At 61.6% G+C, this 21,374-nt stretch overlaps 7 protein-coding genes and 1 non-coding gene across 8 annotated transcripts; 4 read left to right on the top strand and 4 right to left on the bottom strand.

The window, feature by feature from the left end:
- Window positions 1-171: 171 nt before the first annotated feature.
- On the top strand, window positions 172-3,279 carry PAN0_007d3122 (uncharacterized protein; the record flags this gene model as incomplete). The annotated part of the gene is made up of 1 exon (XM_014801207.1): window positions 172-3,279. The coding sequence occupies one exon, from the start codon at window positions 172-174 to the stop codon at window positions 3,277-3,279; it is 3,108 nt and encodes a 1,035-aa protein (XP_014656693.1).
- A 948-nt stretch (window positions 3,280-4,227) lies between these two features.
- PAN0_007c3121 (uncharacterized protein) lies at window positions 4,228-7,857 on the bottom strand (the record flags this gene model as incomplete). Its single annotated transcript, XM_014801206.1, has 1 exon — window positions 4,228-7,857. One exon carries the CDS (start codon window positions 7,855-7,857, stop codon window positions 4,228-4,230), a length of 3,630 nt encoding a protein of 1,209 aa, XP_014656692.1.
- Window positions 7,858-8,246: 389 nt separating this feature from the next.
- On the bottom strand, window positions 8,247-8,853 carry PAN0_007c3120 (ard1 family protein; the record flags this gene model as incomplete). The annotated part of the gene is made up of 3 exons (XM_014801205.1): window positions 8,247-8,419; window positions 8,494-8,758; window positions 8,833-8,853. 3 exons carry the CDS (start codon window positions 8,851-8,853, stop codon window positions 8,247-8,249), a joined length of 459 nt encoding a protein of 152 aa, XP_014656691.1.
- Window positions 8,854-9,428: 575 nt separating this feature from the next.
- PAN0_007d3119 (sec14 cytosolic factor) lies at window positions 9,429-10,484 on the top strand (the record flags this gene model as incomplete). The annotated part of the gene is made up of 1 exon (XM_014801204.1): window positions 9,429-10,484. The coding sequence occupies one exon, from the start codon at window positions 9,429-9,431 to the stop codon at window positions 10,482-10,484; it is 1,056 nt and encodes a 351-aa protein (XP_014656690.1).
- Window positions 10,485-10,741: 257 nt separating this feature from the next.
- Window positions 10,742-10,815, top strand: PAN0_t007d0001. The gene has a single exon. It is a non-coding gene; the product is annotated as a tRNA-Asn (tRNA).
- Window positions 10,816-11,023: 208 nt separating this feature from the next.
- Window positions 11,024-12,073, bottom strand: PAN0_007c3118 (uncharacterized protein; the record flags this gene model as incomplete). Its single annotated transcript, XM_014801203.1, has 1 exon — window positions 11,024-12,073. One exon carries the CDS (start codon window positions 12,071-12,073, stop codon window positions 11,024-11,026), a length of 1,050 nt encoding a protein of 349 aa, XP_014656689.1.
- Window positions 12,074-13,551: 1,478 nt separating this feature from the next.
- On the top strand, window positions 13,552-19,062 carry PAN0_007d3117 (uncharacterized protein; the record flags this gene model as incomplete). Its single annotated transcript, XM_014801202.1, has 10 exons — window positions 13,552-14,769; window positions 15,153-15,193; window positions 15,282-15,471; window positions 15,588-15,790; window positions 16,050-16,107; window positions 16,623-16,769; window positions 16,886-16,911; window positions 16,971-17,211; window positions 17,439-17,582; window positions 17,677-19,062. The coding sequence occupies 10 exons, from the start codon at window positions 13,552-13,554 to the stop codon at window positions 19,060-19,062; spliced, it is 3,654 nt and encodes a 1,217-aa protein (XP_014656688.1).
- Window positions 19,063-19,539: 477 nt separating this feature from the next.
- On the bottom strand, window positions 19,540-21,021 carry PAN0_007c3116 (protein serine/threonine phosphatase 2C; the record flags this gene model as incomplete). The annotated part of the gene is made up of 6 exons (XM_014801201.1): window positions 19,540-19,689; window positions 19,753-19,987; window positions 20,057-20,427; window positions 20,511-20,771; window positions 20,871-20,931; window positions 21,005-21,021. 6 exons carry the CDS (start codon window positions 21,019-21,021, stop codon window positions 19,540-19,542), a joined length of 1,095 nt encoding a protein of 364 aa, XP_014656687.1.
- Between the last annotated feature and the right edge of the window lie 353 nt (window positions 21,022-21,374).

Genomic DNA, 21,374 nt, shown 5'->3' with positions numbered 1-21,374 from the left:
TGTCTCTGAATGAGGATGGCGTGTTTGGCCCCGCAACCTTCCCTCTTTCCGTCCTACCTCCATCCATCCCTCCCCCGTCCACGCGGAAAGTCTGAAATATACCCCTGTCAACCCGTGGACCCTCCCCTACGCTATACCTTCCCTTCGCCTAAAACCTCAGCCAAGAGCGAAATGCCCACTGCTACTCGAGCAAGGCCAACGGCGCCCTCGGCGAAGCGCAGACCGTCGGGCGCGGCTAGAAGCGAATCCGGATACTCGCGTCGATCGTCGCTGGGATCGTTCAAGACCGCGGCGGGCGCGTCGGACTACAACCAAGCCATCTCGGCGTCCGAGCAAGACGACGACAACAATGACGACGAAGACGAGCTGGCATCGGACGAAGATGCGACCATGATTCGCAACCACCACACTACACGCGACCTCGAGGACGACGACGAGACCGAGACCGTCTCGCACCACGAGCCGGCGTCCAAGGGACTCGTGGCGCCCAATGCAGAAGATTCGTCGAGCATCGACTCGCAAGAGTCGCCGGCCATCTTCAACCACAATGCCACCAGCGATAGCGAGACGATCAACAAGTCGCCCCCCACCTCGCACGATGACGCGGTCGACCAGCGCAGTCCGCTCGACAAATCCAAGCCCGCCAGACAGCTGCTCACCCCCGACAGGGCGCTGACACCCAAGGGTAAGGATCGCAAGAATGTGCGTGCCAGCCATGCGAGCCATCTGACGCTGCCCTACCAGCGATCCGAAGCCGGCGATATGGATGCGTCTAGGAGGCTTAGCAAGATGACCATTCAAAGTTACGGCAGAAGAGCCCCTTCGCGCGCAGAGAGCTTTGTCGATGACATCCCCGACATGAGCATGCGCGACGCGCGATACCGTTCCGTATCCGAACGCGGCGGCGGTTCGAGGGCGAGCAGGCTGGCCCCGCCAGCATCGGTGCTCGAGTTTGGAGGAGCATCGGCGCGATCTTCGTTCCAGTCGCAGCGCGGACCGGGCTCGCGATACGCGAGCAGCTACATTGAGCCGCACTCGCTGCGCTCGCCCTCGAAGCGCGACTTCGGGTCGCCCGCAGGCATCCATCACCGCGATTCGGACCGACTCAGCATCAGCTCGCGTCGCACCGCAAGGAAGCCGGCATCGGTGGTGTCCAAGATGCTCGATGCCGACACGCAGGTGTACCCGGGCACGCGCATCCGCAAGTACATCGAACCGCAGCTCAACGAGGCCATGCGCCGCGTCATGAAGCAGTTTTCCGGTCACGGCCTCCACGACCACCGATGCGACGGTTACCCCATCGCCGTCTTTGTCGGCGCCACCGCCATCGATACCGGCAGCATCATTCAGCCCCACGTCTCGGGCGCAGTGTCCATGTACTTTGGCCCAGGACATCCCAAGAACATGGCAACCCTGCTCCCCGGCGAGGATAGAGTGCCCAGCCACATTCCCAACCCCAAGGCGCCCACGCCCGCATCGCTGTCGCGCCGCGCCGAGTTGCGCTCGGCCATCACGGCGCTGCATACGATCTATGAGATGTACCGCGGGCGCGCGTGCGCCCACGTGTGCATCGACTCGGCCTACGTCGCCAAGGCGTGGGGAACCTGGATCCCCACCTGGGAACTGCGCGGCTGGCCGGGCGAGGACGACCAGGAGGCCGGCGATGAGGAGAGGTGGGAGGAGGAGTACTACGAGCGCAGGAGGAACCAGCGCAGGGTGTACGACCGTTATGGCGCCAGGTACGAAGATCGCAGGGATGGATATGCCAGCGATGGTGGAAGGTTCCGTCGTGATGCGCCGCGACGACGATATGACGACGACTGGCTCGCCAGCGATCCGTATGCCGACCGCGACCGCAGCAGGAGGCGTGGCGGTGGACAGCGAAGGTCAAGGGCCGCGCACGATTACTCGTCCGACGAAGACGAGTACGACCGCAGGGACAGGAGGAGGTACGACGAGCGCGACGATCGACGCAGGAGACCCATGCGCCGCGCGCCCGGCCGTCGTCTGGTCGACGAGGACCTCCTGCGCGAGCTCGCCGATATCCGGTACGAGTTTGCGCGTGCCGAGCGCGGCCGCCACGGCTCGGCGCATCTGTACCTCATCGACCGCAGCAACAACCCCGCCGACCGCATGGCGCGCGCGGTGGCCAAGTCGGACGGCAACCTGCTCCGCCAGGAGCTCGAGGCGCTGCATGTGGACGATGCGGCGTTTTCGGACGACGAGCTGCTCGACCCCGAAGAGGAGGAGTGGGAGGAGACCAGGAGCCGCTTTTCGAGCACGTCCAACACCAAGGGCCGCATGAGCAGCCGCAACAGCTCCAGGGGCAGCATCATCTCCAACGCCACAGGCAGGCTGCGCGCCAGTGCCTCCATGCCCTCCGGCCGGCTCAGGGAGGGCGCCAGAAGACAGCTCGATACGTTTGCAGAGGAGGATGAGGACGAGATGGACGATGCGCGTTCGGTGCGCTCGGCAAGGTCCGCCAAGTCGGCCAAGTCGGCGAGGTCCAAAAAGTCGACGCGCGCCGAGCGCGAGCGCGACGAATACCTCGCGAGGCAGGAGAGGATGGATGTCGAAGCGCTCGCGGCCCAGCGTCGGTCGGTGGCGGGCAAACGATCCGCGTCGCGTGCGAGCCATCTTGCGCCGCCTGCTTCCGAGCGCGGTGGTGGGTCGCGACGCTCGATGGAGTCCAGGGCCGGCCGAATGTCGACCGACATGCTCTCGCCCGAGGCGGCGTCGAGGCGCGGCTCGATGGACACGCGTCGTGTGTCGGCGGTGCGATCGCAGCCCGACATCCGCGGCAGCGGGCGTGTGTCGGTTCGCGGAGCGTTGGCGTCAGCAGCCATGCGTGAAGACGACGAGTACTACCGATCGTCAATGCAGGTGCACAGGGATGTATCGGGTGGACCGAGACATCCGAGCCACATGGAGTATCCCGAGATGGACGACCTCGTGCCGCCCGCACGCGCGTGGGATGGCGCCTCGATGCGCTCGCGCTCCAGCGTAGACTCGCGCAGAGGAGGACTCTTTTCGCGCAAGCAGGAGTCGCCCAAGCCGGAACGAAAGTTCGGCATGTTCTCCAACAGGTCCACGCCCTCGCTGCGTGCTCCGGCACCCGAGGATCCCGACTACGAGTGGAAGGCCAAGCGCAAGGCGGGCAGGAAGCAGAGAGACTGGAACGCCACCACCGCCGACGACGTCGCTCAGAGGTCGCAGTGGGATGCAGACGAGCGCGGAAAGAAGCCTGGCTTCTTTGGCAGGATGTTCGGACGCAAGTAAGTAAAATGGAGTGCTTTGTATAGGTAATGGACTCTGTTGGATCATGGACGAGTGGACTGTGGCCGCGCGAGTGATGAGAGGACGGATGATTGAGCGCGTGCGACGAGCAGATCCGCGGTGGCAAAGCGGCGATGGGTGGTCCAGCGACGAGAATTGCGTCAGTCCCGATGAGGTTCATCTTCGAGTCGGCGCGCAAAAGAGTGCTGGTGGAGCGTCTCGAGTCGGACACATACGAAGGCGCGCGCGACCCTCTCTGGCATCCTTGCCTTCTTCCCTACTGCACCCTGGGCTTTCTGCTTTCTGCTTTCTGCTTTTGCTTTTGCTGCTGCTTGGACAACAACTTGATCCAGTGCCGTGTGGGCGTCTCTATCGGCACTGCTTGGTGCAGCGTCGACACGCGGCCCGCCGCCACGGCGTTCACATTCGCCTCAAATGGGCATACGGCACTTCGTGGAGTCAATGTGTCGACTCAGCGATCGAGCAGTTGCTATTGGCCTGGTGAGCATCTCTGTCCGCAGTGATGCCGCAATGCCAAGCGATGTGCTTATCCGGAAAGCATTGCCATCCAATCGGCAGCATGGAATCTCAACGGCACTCTCATGGCGTTTGCAACGGGCAGGATGCTGGTACACGGCAAAAGGCGGCACGCGCTTGTATGCGATCGAATTGCGAATGAGATGCGACGCTAGCGTTCGGCGACTGTGCGAGTGAGAGCGAAGCCAAATGAGGAGATGACGGAGACGTGGGCACACCTTCCAGCGCAGTGTGGCGTCGGCCAAGTGGCTCCAACGCCAGATGCGGGCGTAAATTTACATGGAGCACCGCGCTGGACAGAGTCACAGGCCCTTCGACATCTCGTATGAAAGAATCTCCTTGCGATCGCACACCGCGCACTAGGCATTGACGAACGTAAAAGCGCCCACCTATTTTGGCGTGCAGTAGAGTACACTAACCAGCGATGCCGAGGGTGAAGATGCGAAAGTCGTCAGCGCCTCGCCAGTCGAACGCGACGACAGTAGCATCGCCGGTTCCGTCCGGCACAAGCGCATGTGGGGCAGCGGGCGCGACTTCGTGTGCTCCACAGCTGCGCGCGTCCAGATCGGCAGGAGGCAGCGTGAGCAACGGCCCGCACAGATACTCCAGCTCTTGACCCAGGCTATCCGCGCGAACCGACGTCCCTGCCCCAGGATAGCTGCCCGCCTCCGAAGAGACGCTCGAGTGGCCGCTTTCGGTCTCGACGTGCACTCGAGAGTATGCAAGGTCCGATACGGGCACCAGCTCCAGTTCGGTCTGCGCCGACAAACGAAATCCTACAGAAACGGGAAGCTTGAATGATACCTTGCGCGATTCGATCCGGCTCGCAAGGAATGCTACACACGTAACACCCACGTGCAATACAAGCTGCTCGTCGCGTCTCCCGCCCTGCGAGCCGCTTGGACGCTCGGAGAAGCTCGATTGCAAGCCCGCGGGCTTGAGGTGGTTCAGCGGCATCGCCCCCGTCGAGCTGGCGCGCTCGACGCCCAGCACGCGCGCCCAGCCCGACACCGCATTGGGCGTGTTGGACCACTGCATCACCGCCAGCGGCACACTCGATTCGGCCGCCACAAGCGGCAGCGCCAACACGTGAGTAAAGTTGGCCTTGGACGCGATCGCCATTTTGGCAGACACTAGTTCGGCATCCGGACACGACTGCGAGCGCTTCGTCTGCTGCGCACGCCGGTCTCGGCGCTGCATAGGTCCAGGATCGGTTAGTTGGTACTTTTTGCCGATTGGGTGCGGATAGTCATCATCGGACGAGTCGGAGCCACTGCCGCTGCTGTCGGCCGTCTGGATCGCATCGTGGTACTGCGCGTTCTGGTCAGAGAGGTGGATACGCGAAAGGCGTTTTTCGAATGAAGCGTTCTGGTTCACAGGCGCGAGCGGAAGCGCCTTGTTCACGTCAGCATGGCCCAAGCTCGAGGTGCTCGAAGTGGGCTTCCTGAGTGAAATGCCCGTGGGGGACAGCCTTGATGCCGACTCTTGGCGGTAAGGGCCTGCAGACGCGGGATCCTCGATGTTGGCCTCCCGTTGAACTCGAACGAGGATTCGCGCCTCGATGGTGGAGAATCCGATCCAGTGATGCTTGTTCGAACGCTTGTCCAGGATCGCTTCGCGGATCCTCTGCTCCACCGATCCCTGGCGGGTGTGGCCGATGGTGCTGAGAGCTTGAGCGTCTGCGCGCGTGGAGCCTTCACTCGGAACGTGGAGCAGTCTCGCGCCATCAGCATTGACTTGCGTCTCGGGCCTTTGAGCCTGCAGTGACAGCTGCGGTGGTGGTAGCCCGTCAGAGCCATCGGCTGCCGCTGTGAGCTGCGCGAGAGGCGTGAGGTCAAAGTCGCGCACCTCTGAATCTCGCAGCCGAATCAGAGCAGCTCGGCGGCCAAAACTGAGCAGCAAGCACAGATCGGCCTTGCGCCAGGAAGCGGGCGCTGCGCTACCTCTTGGTACTCTTGCCGGCCCCACGCCATGAATCCCCGGCGCAGCGCCGGCAGAGTAGCTCAATTCTCGCTGCGGCCCTTTCTTGGACGTGAGCAGAGGCCCGTGAGGAGATGCAACCCTGAGTTTGGTTGGGCCTTTGCCTGGCAGAAGAGCAGCTGGTGATGTGGGATTGAGCGGATCGTCGGAGACCGCGGCGGGTGCGAATGCCACCGCTTTGATTGGGAAAGGTGCATAGAGTTCCTTGACAAACGACCATGCCCTTGAAGTGCCAGTGGTGGGCAGTGGAGCTTCGTACACCAGGACGCTCCTGGCGTAGGTGATGGCCAAGTACCATGTGCCGGCTCCTTTGGTGTCGGCGGTTGCTTCGTGGACGGAGAAGAAGAGAGCTCCCTGCGAGCCTGTGTCGCGTTCTTTGGCTTTGTGGCCAGCCTGTCGGCCGATGGAGGAAGCGGTGTCTGCAAAGCTGGAGCTGGAAGCATTGGAGCTGGGTGAGACCGAGGCGGCGTGCGAGGGTTGCTGGATGGGCACTGAGCCCATGGCCAAGGAGAGAGCAGCTGCGTGTGCTGCGTCTGCCTGGCGGCTTTCGGCGGGAGATAGGGGTGGGCGACCATGCCGAGTGGGACCAGCGCTTGCCTGGCGGTCAGTGTAGGAGGCTTGCTGCTGGTGCGCGTCGAGCGACGACCTTGTCGAGGAGGAGCCCGACATCCTCTCACGTGCAGAATCAGCGTGGGCATTTGGCAGAGGCATTGGATCGATGGTATCTCCAAACGATGCACTGGAGCCAGCGCGACTGTGTTGGCTGGATTTGGCGGTGTTGCGCACCTTTTGCCTGGAGAAAGTCTTTTTGAGAATGGTGCCGAGGCCGTCTCGTTTGAGGGGTAGTGATTCGGCTGGCGTGTCGAGGTGGATGGGAGTGTTGGCGTGGGGAGTGTCGAGCGCGTAGATGAGAAGCTGCCTGATGGCCTGGAGGTGCCACATGCGGACAAGCCCTGTGCCTGCCGGGGGCACGGCGCGGCCCGAACCTCCGCCGGTGGCTGGACCGAAGTTGGCGGCGGCGATGCTCTCGTCACCGACGGGCAAGGCGTGTGCGGAGTGAGTGGAGCTGGACGAGGTGGATGCGGTGACACCGGCAGCGGCGACGCTTTCGAGAACGGAGCCAGCATGTGCGCTGAGTTGCATCAGAGACGAGGAGAGGAATCCATCCTTGGCCGAGGATGGACAGGTGAGTGCGAGCAGGACGCCTGAAGGCGGGGCGCTCGGGCGCGGATTGGCGTTTCGTGTGGTGGCGCCGCGATCGTCGGAGGCCAAGAGACACATCTGGTAGACGGCCAAGCCGGACCAGATGTGAGTGCAGCGGATGGCGTCGTTGGCTGTTTGCGAAGGAAGGGATTGGGATGGGTAAAACTCGACGGCAAAAAGGCCGAGGTGGGTGCCGAGGAGAAGCACTTGGCGGGGTGAAGAGTGGCTCGGGGATGGCAAGCTGACGAGGATGGAGCACAGCGGTTTGGCTGGCAGGTGCGGGATGAAGCGGGAGCCAAAGTGGTGGAGATGGAGAGGAGGAGCGTGCGTGGCATGGCCTGAGGCCTGAGGTTGGGTTGTGCTGTGCGAAGAGGCTTCATCGTTGATAGCGTCGGGCCCGTCGACCCAAGCGCCCCAGCTCTTTTTCCTGCGGTTTGGGAGCTCGTCGCTGATTCTTTCTGGATGATTGTGCGCAGAGAGTTGCTGATCGACGTCGGCGTAGTGACGTTCGAGCGCACGCTTTTCGAGCCAGGTGCCCCATCGAGGAAAGCGGGAGCCGAAAGCTCGCGGTGGTGAAGGTACATTTGCAACGGCAGGATCGGTCGACAGGCCAGGATTTGCAGGGCTGTGAGGATTGAGCTGGAAGTAATCGTGGGAGGCGTGATGTGTGGCTATTGCGGGCGGAGTTGGTGGGAACTGATGCGAGTCGTATCGAGGGGGGAGCTCGTGGCTGGAGGCTGATAGCGGTTGGGGCGGGAGCAGCGGAGAGACGAGTTGGTCGTCTGACCGAGACTGTGGGTCGGTCATGGGCGAAGGAGCCGATTGACCAGGCTGTGCGGAGGGCGAATTGTGAGGATGCATGGTTGTTCAGGCGGCGCGGGGCGTAGGATGCGTGGATAGCATTTTGAGGGTTGGTGCCGCTCGGTGCGTCGATGCGCTACGACAGACGTGCGTGCTGGCGAGTGGAGAGCATTTGTGTGTCCAACCGCGCTGCGAATGGGATGGTGGTGGTGGTGGTGAGCAGGAAGGCCAGCAGCGGGGGTCCGCGAGAGAGAGAGAGGAGAAGGGTGTCCGTGCGTCCAAAAGCGCTGCCCTGCATTTCACACCAAAAAATCCACGCCTCGGAATTCTCAGCACAAAGGGCGGCGAAAAAGTGACACTACTTTGGCGCTCCTCCACTCGAGGAAGGCTGTGATGGTGTGACGAGTTGCAGACAAGAGTACAAATACAAGGTTGCGAAGACGTGAGACTCAAAAGTTGAGACGCATGTGGAGCGCATCTTCTCCGTCGGCGTAGTAGCCCTTTTCGACGCCGTGCACCTCGAAGCCCAGCGTATCGCGGTAAAGGCCGATTGCGGCGCGGTTGGTCTGTCGCACATGGAGCGAGACAAACTTGGCGCCAAAGACGTCGCGCATGGCCTCCTCTGTGGTGGCATTCGAGGGAGAGTGGTTAGACGGGTGTGATGCGAATTTGGGATGATGGTGGGGCACAACTCACGACTCTGCTTCATGAGCTTGTTTGCGAGGCCGAGACGGCGGTAGGAGCGGAGGACGCTGATGCTGGTGACGTGACCGTGCGGGATGCCGTCGGCGGGCTCCTCCTCCATCTTGCCGAGGATGTATCCGACGACCCTGTGCTTCTCGTCTTCGGCGACGTACGAGAGCTGGGGCCATGTGAGCGCATGGTAGAGGTAGTATCGGAGCGTGTAGTTTTCGGGCAGGTTGTGCAGGTTGCAGTTCTGCATGCCCAGCAGGTCGTCGATCTGCGAAGTGGTAGAGCATCGAGGTCAGATTTATCTGAGCAGTGAACTGGTGACTCGTTGCTGTGTCTGCTTACCGTCGCTTCCCTGATGTTCATGATTGCGGGATGGTGATGGTGGAAAGGCACAACGGCTCGTCGGACAGTCGCAGTAGCCGACGGCAGCTTCTTCCAGCTCCGAAGCGAGTCACGTGCGGCGAAAAATCGGGAGATTTTGTCAAGATGTTGGGGATCTCACATCGTGTGAAATTCGGTGTTGTTGGACATTTTGTTGGAATTTCCCCCTTTGTGCCGTGGTGGGTTGGGGCCGACGTCAGACCCCTGACGTGTGTGTGTGTGTGTCTGAGAGAGGCAGAGAGTGGGCGGTGGCTTGCGAAATACGACACTCTCTCCCAGCCAAGACGCGGCGGAGGTCCCGGCGCATCAATCGCGCACCCATCTTCCACTCAGCACCAGCAGCCGGCGCCCACCACCAACACACACTCTCTCTCTCTCATTCACTTGCCCACCTCATCTCGTCCATCATCCGCCCAGTCGACGCTCGGACCCCCCCCCCCCCCCCCCCCCCCCCCTTCTGGCCTTAAAACAGCCGCACCCGCCTCACCCACGCCCATCACACCACCACAGCATACACATCTTTCTCACCCGTCTACACGCTCCACCCACACACACGCATGTTTCGCAAGCACGACAAGGACTCCTCCTCCACCACCTCCAAGGGATCCAAGAAGCAATCCAAACCAAAGCCAGCCATGACCGACGCAGCGAAATCAGGACGCCCCGGCAACCTCGACGCTTCCCAACAAGAGGCGCTCGACACCTTCCGCACAACCATCCAGCACAAGGGCCTCTTCAACCCGGAGCGTCACGACGATGCCTGCCTCTGCCGATTCCTCCGCGCACGCAAGTGGGACCAAGCCGCCACCGAGGCCATGTTCACCGAGGCCGAAAAGTGGAGATCCGAATTCAACGTGGAGCAGCTCTACCACAACTTTGAGTATCCCGAAAAGGCGCAGGTAGACCAGTACTACCCGCAATACTACCACAAGACCGACAACGACGGTCGCCCCATCTACATCGAGCAGCTCGGCAAACTCGACCTCAAGGCGCTCTACCAGGTCACCACCCCAGAACGCCAGATCCAGAAACTCGTCGTCGAGTACGAAAAGTTCCAGCGCGAGCGTCTCCCCGTCTGCTCCGCCCATCGCGGCGAGCTCGTCGAAACCTCGTGCACCATCATGGACCTCAAGAACGTCGGCATCTCCGCCTTCTGGAAGGTATCCACCTACGTACAGCAGGCCTCCAACATCGGCCAGCACTACTACCCAGAGACCATGGGCAAGTTCTACATCATCAACGCTCCTTACATCTTCACCACCGTATGGTCCGTCATCAAGGGCTGGCTCGACCCCGTCACCGTCGAAAAAATCAAGATCCTCGGTCACAAGTACCAGGACGAACTCCTCCAGCAGATCCCCGCCGAAAACCTCCCCGAGGCGCTCGGCGGGAAGTGCAACTGCCCGGGTGGATGCTCCCTCTCCGACGCCGGTCCCTGGAACACCGAAGAGGGCCGTCAGATCATCGAAAAGGTGCGCGAGGAGGAGAAGCAAAAGAGGGAGCACCACGAACGCACCGCCTCGGCTGCCGCTCCTGCCGCCGATGCCAACGCTGCGCCTGCTGCGCCTGCCGCTGCTCCTGCCGCACAAAACGGCTCGGCTCCCGCCGCCTGATCCATCCCAACCCCCCACCTTGCTTGCTCGTACATACTTTTGTGTCTCTTTTCGCCCCTCCTTTCGTGAACTGCACACTGGCTTTGAAATAGAGTCGATCCTCAAACATCACTCTGCGTGTCTCGCCTGCCTCAACCCAAGTCTTGTCCCTTGCTCCGAGATCAGAGCCACGCTGAACGGGTGAGCATGAATTCCCGGCCTCGTGCCAAGTCATTTGAGCGTTAATATTGCATATATTTTCTTAGCGCGATATGCAAGGCTCCATAGCTCAGTTGGTTAGAGCGTAGCACTGTTAATGCTGAGGTCGGCGGTTCGAGCCCGCCTGGGGTCGCTTTCCTTTTTTTTTTTTTCTTTTCGCAAAAAAACCCATACCCCAGCACGGGCGCACCAGTCACCTTTGGCCTTCATCTAAAACCAGAGATGGCGGCGCATGACACTGCACGCCATTCATCGCCGCTGTCAGCCCAGCCTCAATCCGCATCCACAAACCTTTGGTCTGAAATAAGAACAATTGCGAGATTAAACACAGAAGAAAAATGCTACTTTGGCTCGTCCGCTTGGTCGGCTGAGCTGCTGTGCGCCTGCTCCGTCGCTGGCTGCGACTCGCCGGGGCTGTCTTGACCAAAAGGGCTTAAGATGGGCGAAGCGTTCGAGTCGGACCGATTGCTGTTGCTCTGTGACGACGACCGAGTGGGCAACGGTCTTGCCTGGCCCGCGTTGCTCTGCAGTCGTTCTAGCGGGCTGTCCTCTGCCCTGAGCAGGTGCGGATCAATCGCTGCCGTCGAAACCAAATGCGCAGGCCGTGCCAGACTCCCAGCACCAACCGACTGCATTTCCGGAGCTCCGAGCTCCTCTGCCTCCATCACGGCCGAGCCACTACTGCTTTGAGACGATCCCACAGCGCTGGGTGTCTCGCTCTGCCGCGTAGGACCCGACCTGAGGTACTGTTGCCTCTGATTCGCGCGTGCCGCTCGTCGATCCCCCGTCTCGGTCCAGATCAATCCGCTCGTAAACTCGTCCACCGATCTATCCCTTGCCAACCCCCTCGGTTCAGCCATACCGCCGAGTGGTTGCGGTGGGACAATCTGGATCGAGTCGCGGTTGCGTGGCGAATGCGGCAGGTACGATTCTCTCCGCGACGACGCAAACGAGTGCGAAGAAGGTGATCGCAGATACGAGCGCTTCAAAGTCATTGTAGACGACGAACTTGACATCACCGATGTACCGCCAAATTGCGGTTCGTAGCCGCCCGGTGTGGAGAGCACAACCGAGTCCAACGGTCGGATCGAGGGAGACGGCATCTCGCTGGTCGAAGTCGAAACAAATCCATCCTGCGGCGATGTGGATATCGACGAGGCAAGGTGATCACTCGATCCATCGCGCCGATACGATGGTGCAGCGATGGTGGGCAGCGTAGCGACGACCACGCCGCCGCGGTACGCCGTGGGTGGCTGGCTGATGGGTGGAAGCTGCTCGGCCCGATGCATGCAGTGCCACAACTTGCAGTAGACCTTGTACGACACAATGATGAGCGCGATACCGCCAAAGATGGCGCCCACCGCAATGGCAGCCGTATTGGGCTGCGACATGGTAGCGAGCGCAATAGTGTAGACCCGAGTTGAAGCTCCAAATTATCAAAGCGAGAGCTGGTTGCAGATGGAAGCTGCCATGCTGAATCGGATGATGCTGACGATGTCGATGACTTGGAGGCGAGAGGTGGCTAGGCGAGTGCTGATGGCCGCCGTCGGAGCTAGGCGTGTGTCAAGGGGTCGCCGTGCGCGTTTGGATGTTTCGGGGATCTAGAAAGCTTGCAGAGAGGCCACGACTTGGGATGCGAAGAGCGTCTGGATGCGAATGCGAGAAAGGTAGTGCAGATAGAGGCGCTGAAGGGTTAAGCAACGAGAAGAAAAGGATGGTGGAGGCTCGAGGGCAAGATGGTACCGAGCTGATCGGAGGACCTGAACGGACCGTCGGAGTTGCAAAGGGCGGCGGTAAGAAACAACCGGCTACGGCGTCCGTCTGCCAGAGTTGACCGATAAGCTTACGAGGCGGCGAAAGGGGGAGTGGTGAGGCAGAAGGTGGGAGCTCAAAGCAGCGCCGTAACGTTCTTCGCGCCGATCGAAGCCAAGACGCTCGGAAGTGCTTCTCGCAAGGGTAACTGGATGGGCTCAGCCTGGGATGGGGGAGTGCGAATAGACGGAATCGGAACGACGGGATCGACAAGGACATTTCAGGTGTCCACGGACACACGGGAGGCCAAGGTGTGCCAAGGGTGCAGGTGCAAGCGCTCATCGGCAGGGGGGGCAAACTGACACACAGGTGCCAAGCGCAGCCCACACTAGCATGGCGTGGCATGGCATGGCGACTGGAGCATCAGCCAACGCCCGTTTCTTTGGGTGCAGCTCACGATGGCGGGCGGGCGGGCGAGGGAGCGAGCGAGCAAGTTGCGTGCCAGGAACCTGGCATGCCGTGGCTCGTCGAATGTGTGGGACGAGTGGGCGGGGGGCTGTCTGCGCGGCATCGCCTTGCATCGCATTGCACTGCATCGCAGCCGCCCCTCTGCTTTGGCCAAACGGACCCAAGTGACAAACACAAACGGATGCGCTCTTCCATCGAAAAGGGCTGCCTACGAAATCTCGGCAACGCGCGGCGGGCGGGATTGCGAGCACATGCTCGCTCGCTCGCTCCATCGCAAGGATCGTCACTGCACAGATGCCAGAGCACTGACATCATGGTCCGCCTCGCTTGGTGCGGAATTCCAGCCTTTTGGCGAAATTGTCCAAAATGTCCCGCTTCCGGCACACCGCCTCCGAAGCTCATTTCTCCAGCCAATTCTGGGATTGGCCGGCAAAACATTGCGCGAGCGAGTTCAGGGTGCAGCCAGCTGTAGATCGATGTCAACCCGTCGAGATGTCATCGCCGATCTTTCAACCGTTGAGTCGCCCCGATGGTGATCCCTGGAAGAAAGTTGTGTGAGGAAGGTTTTGGGCTGGACCCTGAGAAGCCATCGTCCTGCTGTCCGAGATGGCCAACTCTGCCTTCCACACCGCTCGCAACCAAGCGCGGCATGTCCGTATCCACCGACTTCCTGCCAAGTCGCGACCTGCGCCAACTGAAGGCGCTCGACTTGGCCTCGCCCGAATGCCTAGACGATGTGACCGCCAATCTCGACAGTCTCGCCACCGTGCTCGGCGCCAGCGGTGGCCAGATTCTTCACGCTCCCCCACAACCTACGCACAACGACACGCAAGCTCACGATGACTTGCAGTCTTCCGTCGAGGATCCACCGCAAGAGACGGATGCATTCGAACAGCGTTACATCACCCGCTGGCTCACCCGACTCGTCTCCGAGTTTGCTATGACCAGCGCCGATTCGCAAGAAATGCAGGACAGGTGCGAACTTCTCTCACAACAATGTGCCGAGCTGCTTGCCCTAGCAGCGGGCAAGATGGCTGCGGGTGCTTCGATTCAGGACCACATCTTTCAACTCTCTGATGGCGAGCTCACCGTCAAGCTCCGAGACGGTGCACTTGTACACGACTCGCTAGGCACACATACGTGGGGGGCTGCCCCCATCCTTTCGCAGCTCCTTCTCCCCATCGACGCAGATCCTCAGCGCGACCTCGACGTTCTCGAGCTCGGGGCAGGCACCGGTCTGGTCGGACTCTCACTTGCGCGATGGTCGCGGCAACACCGTCGCGATGCAGGCACTCGCGTGGTGTGCACAGATCACCATCCTACCGTGCTCGAGAACCTGGCGCACAATATCCAGCTCAACCGCTGGCCAGAGAGCGTCGCTCAAGCATCGCAAGCCCGGGTTGATGTTACAGCCCGCTGTCTGGACTGGCAGAGCGTGCACCAAGCTCGCAGTGGCCAAGCTAGCTCGGCGTATCAACTGTTGACATCGCAGACCGTGCCGAGCCATCTAGTCGCTTCCGCGCAATCCGACTGGGCGCGAGACCTTGACATTGGCACCTGTCAGCGTAGCTTTGACTTGATCGTCGCAGCAGACTGCATCTACGATCCCGTCCATCCTCTGTGGATCCGCTCGGTGGCCGAGTCGCTTCTGAAGCCTGCCGACCCCTCGAGCGGCGTTCAGCCATTGCTCCACATCATGGTGCCGCTGCGCCCCACGCACCAGGCCGAGATGCAGGCAGTGTATGAGGCCTTTGCAGCGGACCGTCCAGGCGACCGCGGTCTGCGTCTCGCCATCCAGGCCCAGAGCGACTACCAGGGCTACGAGAACTTTGGCGCCTGGAACTCGGTCGTCCGTGCAGCCGGCCCGGTCCAACAGAGCCAGCCAGAAGGTGGACTGGCTCGAACCTATCGCTGGTTCATCATCGGCTGGCAATCGGCGAGCATATAGTTGATCGGCACTCCCAATCGGTGATACAGAATACTGCGCAAGGATCCACACCGAAACACCAGCGATCTTGAAGCCTCAGAGGCGGCCGAACCCGATTCGAAGCCTCGACTGAATTGGATTTGAAATGAGCCTTGAAGTCACGTTCTTGCGGGTCGGTGGGTCCGTGCTGGACAGCCGCAAGGTTTCGCCGACTTTTTTAGCGTTTCGCACTTTCGAGCTCGTGCAGGTTGGGCCGATGTGCCCGCGTGAGCAAACGAGCCTCTCGCCTGGTCGAACCTTGGCTGCTCAAACCATGCATCCAGGCTCAGCTTGCGCTCAGCTGGCTCTCGGCTGCGTTCGTCGGGTGCACGCGCTCACCCTCATTGTTGCGTCTCGGCTTCTCGCCCGCCGTCGAGAGGCTTGCCCTCCCGGATGACCCGTGCGGCTTGCAGTGCAGTGCTGGGCTGGGCTGGGCTGGGCTGGGTTGAGTACAAACGCTGCACTGCACCTCGATTGGGTGGGCACCTCATCTCGCCGAGGTGGTGCGCCCAATTCCAAGCGTCCCGAGCCGCTACACCCCCCTTCGCTCCCACCACCACCGCTCCTCTGCACTCTGCGCCCCTGTTGGTTATCAACAAAAAGGTACGTTGCCTCTGTCTCTGCCACTGCTGTCCTGTGCCCTCGCTCGCGCTGGCGTGCATCAATCGATCTCCTCTGCCCACCTGCGCCACCCTCCACCGCCAACGCAACCATCCCAGTTGCCTTCTGGCTTGCCTCCGCCATTGGCTGCGTCTGGCTCGGGTAGAGCCGCCCTCGTCGCCGTCCGTTTGCCCTCCTCGACACCGTCCAGCCGCCGCCCACCGGCTCCTCGCGGCATCTCCTGCCTCTGTATTGCTCCGACTGTGTGCGCCTGCCATCTGCCCCTGCCCTCTCCCTCCCTCCCTCCCTCCCTCCCTCCTAGGTGGGCCGCGTCTCAGGTCACCATCGCTGCCTGCTGCACGAACCCGCCTGGTGGCTGCCGGCCAGGCCACCTTTTTCGAAACTTCATTTTGCAAGTTTTCAAACGCTCCCTCTCTGCTTGATTGCCCTTGCCTCGCACTTTGGCCCTCGCCGCGCTCCTCGCCGCTGGACAAAGCACCACTTTGGCGCCGCTCGCACTCTGCCTCAGTACTACATCACATCTTTTCGCCTTGCTCCTCCCCCATTTTCCCCCTTTACAGTCACACGCAGCAGCATCCGCGACCCACCGAGCACTTCATCCGCAACTCTTCTGCGAAGGTAAGTCGACTCGCCTTGTCCCCCTTGTGCTCTCCCTCCCGTATGGCCCCCGTCCCCTGCTGCTGCTGCTTCTGCTGCTGCTCCTGCTGCTGCTGCCGTGCTTGCGGTTGCCACTGCGTCAGTTGCTTTGCGTATCCGTTGCCGTTCGAGCCTCTGTGAGCGAGGCCCAGCTGCCATCCTGCCTGCCTGCCTCTTGTTTCCGTCGTCGGCCGCTCGTCCTGTCGTGCGCTGCTCCTCACCATCCTTGGCAGCTGCCACACACCGGGCGGCTGTTCCTGCGCCATGTCGCATCTTCGAGTTCGGCTGCGATTGTGCGTCGACACGAGCTCGTGACAGCCTGTCCGTCCTCTATCGTCGGCGTGCACATCCAACTCAGGCGATACGCTCTCGTGTCATTCGTCGCGCCCTCGCCCGCCTGCCCGCCGCCTACCTCCGACACGCACACACACGTGGTGGTACAGAGCTGCACGTCGAATGCACAAGCTCTTCGTCCCGTCGCGCTTTGTTCGCCGTAGCTTCGACGGGAGGCGCAACAGCAACCATTCGTCTCGACGCCACCGGCCGGATGGATGGATGGATGGCTGCCCCGCTCGACGGCTCAGTCGCGCGCGCGTGTGCCCCTCGATCGCGGCTCAGTCGCCAACGCGAGTGGCGTCGATCGGGTACGCTGCGGTCTAACACACTCCGCATGTGCCGATCGCGCTGGCCGGGGCGCACGATTTTGATCCGGCCTTTCCAAGCCAACCCGGCGCGTTGTTTTTTTTCCACGGGCGGCCAGGCTGCGCTGATGCGACGCGTCGGCCAGTGCGTCGCTCACTCGCTCGCTCCATCCATCCATCCGCGTCGCCGCACGCGCCTGATAGGCACGCCCCCACTTCATCGCGCGTCGCATCCATCCATTCCTCCTCCACCTTTGCCTCTACTTCCGGGTCTCTCACCACCGACCCCTTCCCCGCCTTCATCTTTGCCTCGGTCGACGCAGTCATTGACCCGTCACCACCTCGCTGTCTCCACCCCTCTTCGACTCACTGGCAGGCCTCACCGTCGCCACCTGATTCGTTCCTTCGCTCGTGCTGTCGTCGTTCGAGTTCACTCCAGACGCGCGTAAGTATCCCTCCGCGCGCGTTCGGGCGTGGTGACGGCGCGCCTCGCTCGAACATCGGCGTCCCTGACACCTTTTGCTACTGCCCCTGCGCGTCCCGTCACCGCGTCGTCGTCGGCGTCCGTCGCGCTTCCGCGTCGCGATCTGCAGTTGCGACTTGAAGTGGTCCGCGAGACGCCACGCGACGAGTCCATCGTCCTGACGAGCCGACCCTTCCATGGCCTCGCAGCACCTCGTCTCGCCGCAAGAAGCGGCTGCACAAGCTCAGGCGCGAAGGATGCAATCTTCTGACACTCACCACAATCATCACCATCACCCTCACGCAGGCTCCGACGACGCTCAAGGTAGCCAGTACTTCAACCCAGCAGCTATGGTACGTTGCCCGCGCGTCAGAGCTCCCACTCGTTGCATCCCTGCAAAAACACTGGCTGACTTTGTCTCGCTCCCTTCGACGACCTCCTTACTAGCACTCACGAAACCTCGGTATGGACAACGGTAACGCCCCGTCTCACTACGGAGGCATGCAGCTTCCTCCCCTCGGCGCCGGCCAAAGCAACGGCGGCCACGGAAACATGGGCCACCACGCCTACGGCTCCCACTTTGGCGGCCAAGGTCACGCCATGCCTTCCCAGCTCTCGTATCCCCAGCACTCGCCCAACCCTTCCCATGCCCACATCTCCGGCGGCCAGAACGCCGGTCCCATGTCGATGTACGGATACGGCGTCCACCACTCGTCGCCCCAGCAGCACTACTCGCATGTGCCCGGCCAGGCTGCTCACGGAGGCATGGGTGGCATGGTCGGCGGCGCCGGCTCCAACCCCATGATGGGTGCGCCCGGCGGCGGCTCTTCGGGCAACGACTTCAACCACGGCTTTGGTCAGCAGTCGCACTACCACCAGTACTTCCAGCCCCAGAACCTCCAGAGCATCTCCCCCAGCCAGGCAGGTGCACCCCCTGCGGCGTCCAACGCCGCCTCGGCTCCTGCCCCCAACGCGGCCGGCTCCGCTGCTGCCAAGGGCTCCGCCAAGGCCGCCAAGGGTGCAAAGGCTCCCAAGGCCCCCAAGGCCCCCAAGGCTGACAAGAAGAGTGCTGCCGCCGCCGCGCCCCCTGCCAAGGCAGCCCCCGAGCCCAAGGGCAAGGCCTCCAAGAAGGGCGCGAGTGCCGACGCTCCCAAGGCCAAGTCCAAGGCCCATCCCTATGCGCAGCCCGAAGCCGCCGCCGACACCAAGCCCGCCAAGAAGCAGAAGAAGGAGGACCCGCCGAAACCGTCGGCGCTCAAGTCGCGCCTAAAGCCGCCCAAGCAGGCGCCGTCGGCTTGGCAGATCTTCTTCACCGAGGAGCTCCAGAAGATCAAGGCTCAAAGTCCCGACGAACGCCTCAACGTCGCGCACGTCGCCAAAGATGCAGGTCAGCGATACGCCGCGCTTCCCGAGTCCAAGAAGCAAGAGTTCCACCGCCGCAGCCTCGAGGCCAAGGAGCAGTGGGAGCAGGAGATGGCCGACTGGAAGGCCAAGCTGACGCCCGAGGACATTCGCCAGGAGAACCTCTACCGATCCGCCCAGCGCAAGGCCGGCAAGTCGAGGAAAGGCAACCTCAAGGACCCTAATGCTCCCAAGAAGCCCCTGTCCGCCTACTTCCTCTTCCTCCGCGCCATCCGTGCCGATCCCAACATGACGCAGGCGGTCTTTGAAGGCGAGCAGGAGACGACCAAGCAGAGCGTGCTCGCCGCCGCCAAGTGGCGCAGCCTCAGCGAGACAGAGAAGCAGCCTTACTTGGATCGCGCCGAGGCCGACAAGGCACGCTACGAGCGACTCCGCCGTGAGTACGAGAGCAGCAACGGCCTCGAGTCGTAAGCGCCCGCCCCTTGAACGCCTCTCTGCATGCGCCGGCAAGCTACTCCACGTGTGCTGGTGACCTCTCAGGCTCGATCCAAGGAGGCCCTACACCTGCCCAGGTCGGACGTCTTTTGCCTCCTATACCACTCGCTCGTCTCGTCCATTCCGTGTCCTTTGTAAATCCCCCGTTCGCCAGGCCTGCGGACTTGCTTCCCCTGTCGCCTCGTCGTCCTCGTGTCAAGTCCATCCCCGAACCCCCTCAGCAGGCCTGCTGGCTCGATAGCCCTCCGTCCCGGTCTTGCCTCGTGTATTCTCACTTCACTTGGCGACTCTGCCAGCAGCTGATCTGAATGTATTTTTCTGTGATTCCATGATTTGCATCTGGCGACGCGCGTGATTCTGAACGAAGGAACCGAGGATGACGATGCGGAGGATGGCCTGTCTTGCATGAAGGCCAGGGATGTGAGCCGCTTTTTAAGAGATGGTCGTCGGCAGTCATTGGGCAAAGCGAATGACCATGATGGAGGTGTTGTCGGTGCTGAATTCGCTGAGAGCGTGCTGGACGAGCTTTTCGGCGGCTTGCTGTGGATCTTGGATGTCGCGGATCCTGTCGACTGCTTCCTGGTCCTCTGCCACGTCCCAAAGCTAGTGAATGAGGGAATGTCAGCAACGAGCGATTGGCAGTTTGTGGGAACGGTCGGTACTTACGCCATCGCATGCAATGATGAGGAAGCTGTCTTCGCTACCGAGCACGGTCTCGGTAGTGTAGGGCGAGCCGACGACAAACTCTTTCATATTGGAGTCTCCGAGCGACCGTGTGACGGCAAGCACTCCGTTGACGCGGTTGTTCATCACGAAGCCTCCGGCGTCCGTGATGCGCTTCGCCTCTTGAGCGTCCGAGCCCTTGTGGTCGTACGTGAGACGAACGGCCTGGCCATTCCGACTGTGGAACGTCAAAGGAGTGTCAGCAACGTGAGCGTGTACAGCGAGTGAACGATGTTTTTGCACTTACCAGAGCACGGCCCGAGTGTCACCGACATTGGCAGTGTACAGCACCCTCCTGGCTGCTTGGCTCGGCTGGGCCTTGTCGGCGTGATCACTGGATTCGAAGCGCTTCGAGATCTTGCCCCACAGACCAGTGCCGGACTGGGCTCGCTCGGTCGTACCTTCGGCAGCGGGAGCCGTGTCTTCTGAAGATGCCTGGTCACCTTTTGAGCCGGCGTCGTCTTCGACTCGCAAAAACGCCACGGCAGCAGTGCAGCCGCTCGAGGTGCCCGTTTGCGCAGCAAGGTTCGCGAGCTCCTTGTCGACCGAATGGAATGTGGAATTGAGCAGATCAGGCACGGGCTTTTCCGGGCTGCTGCTGATGTTTGCCAGAAGTTGCTGTGGCAGACAAACGTGAAAAGGGTCAGCAGCGTTTTCGGTTGGGCCGTCGGGGCGAATCGGTGCCGCATCCAAGGACTCACCTGATGAAAGTTCCGTCCGCACCATTCTGCCGAATCTTTTCCCGCATGTCCATCGAATATACCAAAGAAGCCTTGGCCCGGAACATCGCCAAAGTCATAGACAAAGGCATGTGCATCTTCCATCGCCCTTCGGAATCGTGAGTTGGGATCCTCGGCAAAGCCTATGCGGAAAGCGGGGCCCGAGGGCACTTCCGGCTTGGAAGCGCCACTGCCATCGCTCGAGCCTTGGGACCGGAATGAGTTCGGATGTTGGTTGAGCACCTTTTAAGAAAGGATCGTGGAGCGGTCCGTGTGACAGGAGCGACAAGTTTAGTGGTCGAACGGAATGAGGCTGGTACCGTTGCTGCAGGCGATACTTACACCATGGGTATGCATGCCCTCTGCCACGGTCACTGGTGCAGACTCGGCATCGACCTGCCTCCTGTCATACGAATGCGAGTCGTGAGTGAGTACGAGTTCAAGCGATCGAAAGATTCGGTAGGAGCACGACTTACTTTTTGCGTGCGGCCATGGCTGCTGGCGACTGGCCTGTAGAGCTGCGAGCGGACGTGCTGGTGGGGCCCGAAGCGGAGAAGCAGCGGTGTGGGTGATGGTGATGGTGGAGGTGGGGACGATGGCCGAGTGCGTTGGCGCAGTTGCGGAATTTTCCTCGTGAATCAAACAGCCTCGCCGGCGCACGTCACGCTCGTGTTGCGCTGACTGTGCTCGACAGGTCGCGGTGTGGAGGTCGATATCTGAAAAAGCAAAAGCGTGTGACGTGCATGGCCGTGCGCGACACCGTTCCAGCCGCACACTGGTCCAACACACGCGACCGCAACACAACACACACCTGCGCCCTCCTGCCGCCTTCCCCGCTCTGATCGA

The sequence above is a fragment of the Moesziomyces antarcticus genome, assembly GCF_000747765.1.
Source record: "Moesziomyces antarcticus DNA, scaffold: scaffold_v10007, strain JCM 10317, whole genome shotgun sequence".
NCBI classification, from domain to species: Eukaryota; Fungi; Basidiomycota; class Ustilaginomycetes; order Ustilaginales; family Ustilaginaceae; genus Moesziomyces; species Moesziomyces antarcticus.
Note: the sequence above shows the minus strand (reverse complement) of the source record. Positions and strands in the feature narration are given on the sequence as shown.